Source organism: Tupaia chinensis, unplaced genomic scaffold, assembly GCF_000334495.1.
Source record: "Tupaia chinensis unplaced genomic scaffold, TupChi_1.0 Scaffold000129_1, whole genome shotgun sequence".
In the NCBI taxonomy this organism is placed as follows: domain Eukaryota; kingdom Metazoa; phylum Chordata; class Mammalia; order Scandentia; family Tupaiidae; genus Tupaia; species Tupaia belangeri.
The window spans coordinates 281,289-293,030 of NW_006159598.1; the positions used below are offsets into that span (position 1 = coordinate 281,289).

The 11,742-nt window shown below is 59.1% G+C and overlaps 1 protein-coding gene across 1 annotated transcript in view; it reads right to left on the minus strand.

The window, feature by feature from the left end:
• The window catches only part of SYT3 (synaptotagmin 3), an 18,212-nt gene extending 12,377 nt beyond the window's left edge, over positions 1-5,835 (minus strand). The window contains 3 exon segments of the mRNA XM_014586347.2: positions 2-164; positions 3,298-3,463; positions 5,165-5,835. Of these exon segments, the coding sequence (XP_014441833.1) occupies positions 2-164; positions 3,298-3,448 (314 nt within the window). The 5' untranslated portion in view covers positions 3,449-3,463; positions 5,165-5,835.
• Between the last annotated feature and the right edge of the window lie 5,907 nt (positions 5,836-11,742).

Here is an 11,742-nt window from a genome sequence, read left to right on the forward strand (position 1 = left end):
GACCCCGGGGCCTAGGTCTTTGCGCAGGGGACCACCGCCCACTGCCGAGCCTCCCTTGTCCCGCCAGGGCACCCAGCACAGCTTCCAGGACACAAAGAGGGAGACGCCAAGAAGCACGATGCCGCAGAACGTCACGATGACCGACAGCAGGCTCACGGAGATGTCTGCAGTGAGGACAGAGGCCAGGGTCAGAGTGCCCCCCACGGCTGCCCGGAGAGCCAGCCCTGTGTTCGCCACGCGTCGTCCTGAGCACCCACACGCAGCGCTGCACGTAACCGTGTGGCCCTGCGCGTTCGGCGTTCCTGTCACGCCATCCTCAGGACAAGCGAACAGAAAGGTTGGGATTTGCACAAGGCGGGACAGGTACCAGACGACAGGCCTGGGACTTGAATCCGGCAGTCTGGATTCGTGACCAGATCTTATTCTCTTCATCGCTAGGGCACACTGCCTAGCAGGTGGGCAGGTCAGGGTTCAAACAGCAGTCTGCTGTGTGGTCTTGGGGACAAAGCCTAACCCCTCTGAGCCTTACCTTCCCCATGCGCCAACAGGAAAAACCATGCCGCCCCTTGCAGTGGTTTTACGGAAAGCAGAGGGCGAGTGGTGTGTGGAGTGTGACAGCAAACATTTACCGGCACCTCTGTGCTTCAGGGACACTTCGCTTACTTATGCCCGACGGGCGCGTGTGAGGCTGGAACAGTTATCCCCATACTCCATAAAAGCAAACTGAGGTCCACAGACGCGAAGGCACTTGCCCAAGTCCCCCAGCTGGCAGGTGGCAGGTCAGGATGAGCCTGGGACGCCTGGCTGGGAGCCCACGGTCTTCACCGTGACGCCCTCACACCTCGGCAGGTCCCGAGACGTGGCAGCTCAAACATGCATCTGCATGAGTGATAAATCCTCTGGCTGCCGCCGCATGGCCCTGCACCACCAGCCCGGTCCCTGACACCGTCGGATGCCTCACACGCACTGCCACGCTCTGCACAGAAAGCCGAGTGCAACCCAGTTCTTGCAACCAAAGGCTTCTGGCCCGTTTGGTAATGGAACCAGAGTGGGGTTTTTCAGAAATGACCTTGTGGAAACGCCCATCTGTCTTGGGGTTGAGTCTCAGCAAGGTGAAGGCCAGGAAAAGCCCTGCTCCCAGCTGAATGTGGACGCAGGTTTTGGGGAAGCAGGGAACCAAGCCGTTACCAAGGGCAGTGGAGCGGAATGGCCGGGGGCGCACAGGGGTGGGGGTGCCTTCTCATCCCACACCACGCCAGGAAGCTACATGACGGGAATCCTCACGGCACTGCGTAACCCAGGGGGGACTTACTCCACTGTACAGACAGGAAAACCGAGGCTGCGAGAGAGTAGGCGACCCTGAAGCGCCATATGCCAGGCACTGGCAGGACCCTGAGTTTCCTACCCACCCACTTAGGGTGCTTCTGACGGGGCCTATTAGAAACCAGAGGCCAGACACCGTCAGGCTGGGAACATCATGAGGAAAGAGGCATTTTGGAGAAAAATGGGACAGATGCATTCTCCCCCACCAGCCTGATCCAGGCCCTGCCTAGGTCAAGACGTGAACCCTCCACGCCCGGACTCGCCCGTTCCTGTCTGGAACTGCAGAGGCAGCGTGCTCATGCAGGAGAGTCACCCTGCCCCGGGAAGGTTTGGCCCTCGACATGCACCTGGGAGGGAACCTCTAAGTGCCGGGACGGTCCTGCCTGATAAGACCGGCCGGGTTTACCTGGGGCCTTGGAGCGTGCTGATGCTAAGAGTGTGGCGGATGCTGGGCCTTGGCCCATCAGCCGGACTTCTAGAAGGGCTGAGGGCGAAGTGCGCCACCCAGGCAGTCCCCCACACCTACATGACCAACCTCCAATAAAAACTCTGGACACCGAGGCTCAGGTGAGCTGCCCTGCTTGGCAATACTCTGCAGCGTGCAAACGCTCCGCTGGGGGAGGCCTGAAGCTCGCGCCTGGGCTCCTGGATTTTGCCCTCCGTGCCTTTCCCCTTTGCCGACTTTAATCTGTGCACTTTCACTGTAATAAACCGTCAGCGTGACAGTTCTGCTGAACTCTGCGATTCTTCTAGCACACCGTGAAGCCGCAGGGTGGTCTTAGGGACCCCCCCCCAGCTGCTGTTGCGTGCCAGACTCCAGGATCAAATTCTGGCTCTGTTCCCTGCAGGGTTCCGAAGCTATGGGCACAGCTCTCCGGGCCTTGCTGCGCAGGGCTCGCCTGGCACCCTGAGCGTGAGGTGCCTCGCGCCACCCTGGCAGAGGGCAGGGGTGGAGACGTGGAGAGAAGGAAGAGCGAGCGGAGGGAGAGCAGCCGCGATGGTGCCGGAATCCCTCACTGCTTCTTCCAGACAGTCTCCTCATCAGGACCGTGGCCTCGTGCGACAGCTCCTAGCTCTCCGAACCCTGCCACTTCCTCGCCGGACGACCTTGGGCAGGTCACTTTACCCTTCCGAACCTCAGTGCCCTCCGTGGAAAACGGGGATTCTCTGCACCGCAAAGGTGGGTGGGCAGTGTGGGCACGGTGGTGTGGAGCAGCCAGTGACAAACGCAGGCCCGTGGCTGGTGTGTCGTCGACAGACCCCGAGGTGGGCTGGATGACCACGTCCCCAGAGCCCCCACGTGTCGTCTCATTTGAGTCTGTCAGCTGCTCTGTGGGGCAGCCACTGTTTTACGGTTGGCTTGTTTGGGGTAGGGCACTTATGCTCCCTGGAGAGGGCCAGAGCGAGGGGCTGTGGGAAATCACCCCCCAAGGGGCATGGCCACTCCACGGTCCCTTCTTTCTCCTCCTGGGATTTTGGGCATGCACGCACATGCACTGGTGTGATTTTCAAGCCACCAGGTGCAGGACTCGACTGGGGCCCAGCGCCGTCACCACCACGCCAGCTGCTGGCCCGGTAGTGGCTTTACTACCCCGTTTTCGGGATGAGGAGACCGAGGCACAGAAGAGTCATGTGACTAAACCCATGCGGTCAGTGAGTGGAGGAGCAGGGATTTGAACCCAAATGAGTCAGTCTGACTCAACATCTGAGCTTTTCACCACTATGCAAGATGCACAAAGATATCTGAAGGAGATATCTGGTGACAGTCGGGGGGGCCATGGGACAAACGTCAAAAGGTCAGGGGTTAGGTGGACCACGCAGCCCGTCTTAGGCCAGAGCTTTTGGGATGGGGCAGCCCAGGAGCGTGGAGCGAGAGCCGAAGGGCTGGCGCGCCAAGGGGCCAGAAAGCCAGCTGGTCCTGCTCAGCCTCCGCTGCAGTGCAGACGGGCTGGAGGGACGGCGGGGGGTGCTGACCTGCGTCCGGACCCCGGGGGTAGCCTCGGATCCGCAGGTCGTTGAACTCCTGGCACCTGTCGCTGGTGTCAGCATCTCGGACACGGGCACAGAGGTCTGAGACCAGGATGAGAGCCCGCCGGCAGAGGTCGTCCTCATAGTCCCCCGACATGGTGGCCGTCTGGCCCTGTGAGAGAGGGGCAGGGCGGGGCACAGGGGAGGGCGGGGAGTGAGAGAGACGGCAGAGAGTGAGAGAGACGGCAGAGAGTGAGAGAGACGGCAGAGAGTGGGTGAGGGAGATAGGAAGGAGCAGGTGGGTTAGGGAGAGGATTGGAGGGAAGATGAGGGGACAGGTATTAGGGAGGGAGGGATACGGAAAATGGAAATAGGAGCAGATGGACGGAAGGACGGAAGTCACAGGTGGACAAACCGAGGGGACACCGACTGGTGTGAGTGGATGAGAGGACAATAGGGACAAAAGGACAAGAAGGAGGAGGCCTGAGTGGCCCATCCAGGGACAGAGCCAGGATGCACAAATCCGGGGGGGCAGACAAGGACACAGGCTAGGGGTGCGCAGCCGAGGGGGCAGGGCTCAGGCGGACAGGGCAGCGCTCCCCGCTCCTCACCCGCTCCGCAGACCCTGCAGACCCAGGCAGGAGCAGAACCACGCTGCCCAACTGCCCGGTGACAGGGCCAGAGAGCAGCAGTCACCAAGCCAGTGAGCAGGGGCAGAGCGCTCCTACCCTAGACATGCGCTGCGAGAAACCCTGGAGGGAGAAACCCTGGAGGGCGAGCCACGGCAGGGCCAGGAGGGCCGTCAGGGAGAGCCTCTGGGGCCTGAAGGAGGACAAGGAGCCCCACAGGCGGCGCGCGGTGGGGTTTGGGTGGGGAAGAGCATTCTAGGCAGATGGAACAGCATGAGCAGGGGCTTAGAGTGGAGAGGTGAGGGGAGGGAGTCCAGGGAACAAGAAGGAGACAAGATCGGGGTAGACAGGGACAGGACTAGGAGGGGGATGTGGACAGAGACGTGAGAGACAGAAAGCTGTCCTGGTGGCCGGGGAAGGTGCAATGCAGACATGGAGATCAGGTGGAGGAAGGACAGATGGGAAGAGGGTCAACTGGGACCCAGACAGGGAGAGGCGGCCAGGCAGAGGAAGTCAGGGCTGGAGATCCGGGATGGGCGCAGTAAAGAGTAAGCTGCTGTGAGGGACCGGCAGTTGGTGTAATGGCTATGTCGCTGAACTCCCACGTAGTCGATCGTGGTTCGAGTCCGGGCCTGGAGGTTTAAACTCACACCGGGCACGTGTGCGTGCCCAAGATCCCGAGAGGAGCATAGAGGAGAAGGGATTGTGGTGTGGCCATCCCCTGGGGGAGAGGGGGAGTGATTTCTCGCTTTGTCTCTCTGGTGAGCAAAAACCTCTCAAAAAAAAGAAAAAGAGATAGAAAGAGAGAGAGGGAGAGCGAGAGAGCGAGAGAGCAAGAGCTGGTGTGCAATTCTTGGGCCAGAGTGCTGTCTGGATGGGGAGCAGACCGGGATGCGGGGAGGCAGGAGAGAGGAGAGTGAGCAGAAACGTCTTTGAGAGGGAGAGGAACAGTGGGATGGAGGGGTGGATGGAAGACAGATCACTAGAGACAGGGAGCCCCCGACTTAGGCAGGAGGCTGGGGGACAGACGGGTCGGGAGGGGAAGGCTGGATGTGGGCAACCTGGGCGGGGGGAGGGTGGCGGGCTGGGGAGAGGGACTTAGTAACACATGGTTTGGTGCCAGACGTCAGAGACGCGCTGGAAGGGGGATGCAGGGGAAATCGGGGACACCGGGGTGCAGAGACGACAGGTGTCGTGGGGTGCTGCGGAAGGCCAAGACTCAGAGTCGGCGCGGTCAGACCCACCTGCGCTTATCCCTGCCAGGTCCTGGGCGGCAGCCGAGGCGGCGGCGGGCGGCAGCCCATGGGAGTTGCAGGGCGGACGGGGGGCTGCGGACCCGTTCCCACGCGCCGGGTGGAGAGCGGGTGTCGGATCTGGGGGCCCAGGCCGGGAGAAAAAGCTCAGCCAAGTCTCACTTCTTGCCCTACCCAGGTCAGCTGCCCGACCCCAGGCGAGCCCCCAGAGGGGTCCAGCCACCCCGCTCCCACCTCCGGGCCCCCAGCTCGCCAAAGGGCTTAGGGACTACAATTCCCGGCAGGCCTCGAGCTCGCGCCGCTGCGACTTCATAGGCCTGATACTGCAAGGCCTGCTGGGAGTTGAAGTCCTTAATGTCTACACCGGCCGCAGAGAGGATGGGAATTTGGGGGGAGGTGTGGAGGGTGGGGAGAGATTAGGATGCCGGGGTCCCAGGACGCTTCAGGAGAGGGGAACATATCCGGGACCTCAGACGGCCTCAGAGTCTTAAGTCTTTAGCGGCCATGGAACAGGCAGACGATCCCCACGCTCTGGCGATCGGTGGTTGAGGGGTGGGGTACACCCAGGTGTTTCGGGACCCCCCCTTTCAGGGCCACGTGCCCCTCCCCCGGGGCGGATAGCGAGCGCTGCAGCACTCCCACTCCCCGGCCCGAGATCCACGCGCTCTGCACCTACTCCCGCCCCCACGCGCCGGGGCCGCCCCCCGGGATCGGGCTGGGGCGGCTCCTCCCCTGCACCCCCTCCTCCCTTCCCTCCGAACCTGCTGCCCAAAAGCTGAAATCGCGCGGCCGCCGCGAGAAAGGAGGGAGATTTCCTGGGACAAAGGCAGGCGTTGGAGACCCAGTGCGCTTGCACATCGCGGATCCCGAGAGCTGGGATCACAACCCGCCGCTCCCCGGGATCCAGGGAGCCCAGCCCTCTGCCCTCTTCTCTCAGACGTAGGCGGCGGGACCCCAGGACCTGGGACTTCAGCTCCTCCCACCTCAGCAGCTCTAAGGGCTGGTGGTGGGAGGGAAGGCGAGGTACCGAGAGCCACAGCCAGGAGCAGGGGTATGAGCCAGAACCTGGGTTTGAATCCTGCCCAGGCCTGCTCCTGTCTGCATGGTCCCACGCTCCTCGCTCTGAGTGAGCCCTTTTGCTCATCAGCAAAATATAGACACTAAACTAATTTCCTAAGGGCTCCAGAGTTTGAAAAGCCAGTCAACAAAGACAGAGCACTGGCTCCAAGTAGGTGCGTACTGAATATTTCTTCAAAGCGGCAGTAACGTTTCTGTGGTATTAATAGCAGGTAATGATAACCGCTACTTAGTGGAGGCCGTGCTAAGTGGTTTGGAAACGTTTTCTCATTTAATCTTCACTTCGGCCCTACCAGAAGGGTGCAGTTGTCTTGTTTCCGTCTCACGGAGGATGCAGCAAGGCCTCTAGGTGCTAAATCCCCGGTCTCCCTCAGAACTGCCCCGGCCACTGGCACCCAAATACATTATCTCTAGGTAAAACTTCGCGCTCTTCTGCAAATGCAACCTGAAGGCAAGTCTCCTGGGCCCTTCCTCTGGCCAGCTTACCCACACGCTGCAGCGTAGGTACATCACAGAGCCTCAGAAATGCCTCCCGGCTCACCCCAAGTCTCATCTGCCAGCCTCTCGCACTGGCCCGGGTGGATCTGCCTTTGCACCTGGAGAAGCTTGCCTGGGTGTGCTCCTCCAGCTGGTGTGGCCGGTTGGGGGCCGCTCTCCCAGTGGGACTCTCAGCTGGAGCCTGCCTGACCCCATTCCACAGGCAGAGACCGGCAGCGGTGGTATATCCTCGGACGGGCTTGTCACGTTTCCAGAGTCGCTCCAACCTCAACCTCGAGGCCGCCCAGGCGTGGAGATGCAGTGTAGACGGCTGGGTACGTAACCTGGGAGCGGGACACCAGCAGGTCACTGTGCCGCTCCCTCTCGCCCGTCCTAGTCTTGGGTGGGTCACTTAGAGTCTTCAAGCCTTTGTTTCCTCCTGTGTAAACAAGAATATCTTTTGCCATAGGGCGGGCGCCACCATGCCCAACAAGAATATCTTTTTAAAAACTTACTCGTTTGGGCCAGCAGGTGGCATGGAGGTTAAGGGCACTGGATTCCCACATGGCCGACCATGGTTCAAGTCCTGAACCTGGTGGCTTGCTCTCTCACTTTCTCTCTCTCTCGCTCTGTCTCTCTCTGGTCAAATTAAAACAAATAAAGTTAAAGGAAATCATTAAAAAAAAACTTATTCATTTAATTCCACTTGTTATTATTTTTTAATATGACCAGAGAGAGACAGAGAGATACAGAAAGGGAAAAGAAGGAAGCAAGCCACCAGGTCTGGGACTTGAACTGCAGTCAGCCATGTGGGAGTCCAGCACCTTAATCACCATACTGCCTGCCAGCCCCAATGAGAATATTTCTAAAAAGCAGATTCTCAGGGCCAGCAGGTGGCATGGTGGTTAAGGCACTGGACTTCGCGTGGCTGACTGCAATTCGACTCCTAGACCTGGAGGCTTGCTTTCTTATTTTCTCTCTCCCTCTCTCGGTACTCATCCCTATAGCAAATTTTAAAAAAAAATAATTAAATTAAATAAATAACCCTTACAAATTTATTTTAAAAAACTGATTCTCCCTTATTGGGTGACTTTGAAGATTAAATTCAGTATACAGGAAGGGTTTGCATGAAATGGTTAATGTTTATGTCATGAGTAATTACACGCATTTTTATCATTTAATCTTTTTTAATGTTTTTGCCATAAAAGGTGTGCACTTGCCAGAGAGAGAGAGAAAGAGAGAGAGAGAGAGACAGTGAGAGAGAAGAGAGAGAAGGTGAGAAATCACCCCCCGGGAGGGTGGTTACACTGCAATCCCTTCTCCCCAGTGTTCTCTTGGGATTTTGGACACACACACACACACACACACACACACACACACACGGCATGATTTTCAAGCTACCGGGTCCGGGACTCAAACCGCAGTCAGCCATGTGGGAATCCGGCACCTTAACCACCGCCCACCTGCTGGCCCCTCTGGTAATCTTTACCGGCATTTGACAAGTGAGGAGACTGAGGTGCAGAGAGAGGTGCCCTGCTCAAGGCCGTGCAGCTGGGAAGTCCGAGCTGAGATGAAAACCCCAGGACTAGCTGGTGGTGCCGCTGTGAAATGCCGCACTGGCCGAGGCTGACCCACCTGGCAAGGCTCTGGGTTCACGTCCGACCTCCGGGAGTACGCTGGACACAAGTGTGCCCACGGCCTGGGGCCCGCTGACGCTGCGGTGGGTCATAGTGCAAGACCCTGGTAGGGGTGCTGTCTCTCTGTCTCTACGTGTGTGTCTCTCGCTCTCTCATGAAAGAAACAGGTAACATAAACTTACCCCCCAAAAGAAAATAAAACCCCACGGGTCTGAATCTGGAGGCCTCGCGTTCTCACTGCGTTTGTGTATTAGGACCCGAGGACCTTGCCCGGTGTCACCGAGATGCGGGACGGCGTAAAGGAAGAGCTTGGGCCAGGGCAGGGAGGCGGGGGGGGCCCTCACAGCTGCTCCGTTCAATGCGTGGTCACCCAGCGATACCTTCTGCGCACCTACTGTGTGCGTGCATTCCCCCAGGCACCGGGAGTCAGCTGGGCCAAAACAGACACGCTCACGGAGCTGACGAGGCTGCTCCTCCCAGGGCCTGCTACGATGGAAAGCCCAGGGTGCTGGGGTTTGAGAGAGGCGAGGGCTTCCCGGAGCAAGTGTTCGCTCAGCTCGGAAGGGTGTAGACTAAGCCAGGTGAGGGTGGGGGGAGGCAGCCTGCTGCAGGGAGAAGGTGCAGCCTCTGTAATGCGGGGGCAGGCCGGTGGGCACACTGGGGTAGCACTGTGTCTATCCCCGCAGACATAGCGCCTGGCGCCTGGTAGGCACTTGCTACGTAGCAGCTGGCTGGAGAACGAACCAGTGGTCGGATGAAGGGGCAGGTGCGTGGCGTGGCGGCTAGCAGGCTGGGTGCGTGGCTGGCTGGACGGAGGGAGGGGTGGCCGGCTGGGCAGACGGCTGGAGGAGTGACTGGGCGGGTTTACACCAACACCTACAGACTCACACACAGATGGAAACAGAGGGAGACGCGCACATGTGTGTAAACACAGGCTCGCCTCTTCCCCCGCTGCTCCCTGCAGAGAGCAGGCCACGCTGGCCGTGTGAGGGAGACGGGCGGCGAGCCCTCTGACCCGGAGGTGCCCAGCCCCATCCCTCTGCGGCGCCGACATCATTTCTGGAATTGGAGGAAAATGCTGATTCAGGGATGTGTCCCAGGCTGGGCACCAGGCCACGGAGTGGGACAAGGATGGCCCGAGAAAGACAGGGTGAGTGGTGGGGGACAGGTGGGGTAAGGCAGAGAGACGGGCTAGGAGATGGCAAGAGAGATAGATGGGGACCCAGACACAGAGAGATGGAGACACAGACACACGGAAAGGTAACAGACATGCAGAGGGACGGGGCCGGCAGGTGGCGTAGTGGTTAAGGCATTGGACTCCCACATGGCCAACCACTGTTCAAGTCCCAGACCCAGTGGCTTGAAAATCGCACTGAGAGTGTGTGCGCATGCCTGAAATCCTGAGGGGAATAAAGGAGGGATTGCAGGGGGCCATCTCCTGGGGCTGACTTCTCACTCTCCCTCTCTCTGTTGCTATCTGTGCCCTGTGGCAAACAAACAAACACCTGAAAAAAGAAAAGAAAAGAAAGAAATGCAGAGTGCGGGGCAGAGACTCAGAAAGGCATTAGGCGCAGGGAGAGACGAGGCGGGGTTGCAGAGACGGGGAGGGAGGAGAGAGCACAGCCATGGACGCACACAGAGCTGAAGACAGAGACCCAGGGCCCAGGAGAAGAGAGATGGAGATAACCAGAGACAGACTCCCCAAAGCAGCTGAAGTGAGGCCTCCCCCACGCCTCGTCGGGCTCCGGGGGGCTGGCTGCACCTGCCTGCGAGCGCCAGCAGCCTTGGCGGTACCGTGACTGCTGAGATGTGGGGACCGAGGCTCAGAGCGCTGACGCCCGCTGCCGTCGCCCGGCCTGGGCCTGGTGTTGGATGCTGGCCTGTCTGACCCTAGCCCCAGCTCACTGTCCACCCTATGCTGCTTGGTGAGGACCAGGCTGGACAGGGCCGACGAGGTCGGGGGCTGCTGAGTATGGGGCAGATGGAACTCACGTGCTCTGAACGTCCCCGAGGCCTGGTCCCGTGTGACGCGATGCTGGAGAACCAGGGTGAATCAGGGAACAACTCTGTGAGCAGGGACGGGGGACAGGGCTCAGGGTCTGGGGAGAGGCAGAGGGCGCGCAAAGCCAGAAGACGGAGACTGCACCTGGGAAGAGGGGTGTCACAGAAGGCTTCCTGGAGGAGGGGGCATCTGGGCTTCTTCATCTGGGACCTGGGGAAGAGGGGAGGTTGGAAGAGCATTCCCAGTGAAGGCACAGCAGGTGGAAAGTGCAGCATGGGGGGACTGCATGAAATTACAGGGTGGCTGGGAAACGTTTGGGGGGTGTGACAGCGGAAGGTGGGACTCGATCACGCAGCTCTCGAAGGCCCAGCTGAGGGCCTGAAACATTGTCCGGAGGCAGTGGGAGCCGTGGGAGCCGAGGGCGGGGAGGGCAGTGTCAGCCCTGGGTGCAGAAAGAACCTCTGGAGCCCGGTGTGGGAGGACGAGGGCCTGCAGGAGACTGGCCCTCAGCAAGGCACAGGGCCAGGTGACAGGCAGAGGGACAGAGCGTGGGGGTCAGAGGGGAGAGAAAGGGGTGTGAAGGTCCAGGAAGGGGGTCAGGCCGCAGAACAACCCCGAGCACCTGCTTGCTGGACTGCCGGGTTTGATTTGTTTGTTTAAAGTGGATGTATCTCCTCTGTGGTGGGGCGCACCAAGCAGCGTCTTCATGCTGTGATCCGGTCTCAGTCGGCCTGAAACGCGGGCACCGTGCACAAACCCAGCATGCTCAGGGAGGGCCTGGGACGCGAAGCCAGGCCTCCTCTGTGGGGCGAGCTGTGTTGCCACCACCTGGTCCCAAGGCTGGACTTGATTGGTTTTTGTTTTTTTAACATTATTTCCTGGGCTGGCAAATGGCATGGCGGTTAAGGACACTAGACTCCCACATGGCTGACTGCGGTTCGAGCCCCGACTTGGTGTCTTTCTCTCTCTCTCTCTCTCCCCCTCACTCTGCCCATCTCTGGTCAAATTTTAATAAATAATTAAATAGACAGTATTTCCTATTTATTTATTTATTTATTTTTGAGAGTTTTTTGCTATAGGATGCGTGTGCTTGCCAGAGAGACAGAGAGGCAGAAAGTGAGAAATCACCCCCCAGGGGGGATGGCCACACCGCAATCCCTTCTCCTCCATTCTCCTCTCGGGATCCTGGGCACACACACACACGTGCCTGGTGTGAGTTTAAGCCACCGGGTCCAGGACTCGAACCACGGTCAGTCGACTACATGGGAGTCCAGTGACGTAACCATTATACTAACTGCTGGTCCCATAATCTTTTTTTTTTTTTTTAGGATTATTTTAATTTCATTTATTTATTTTTAATTTGACCAGAGAGGGAT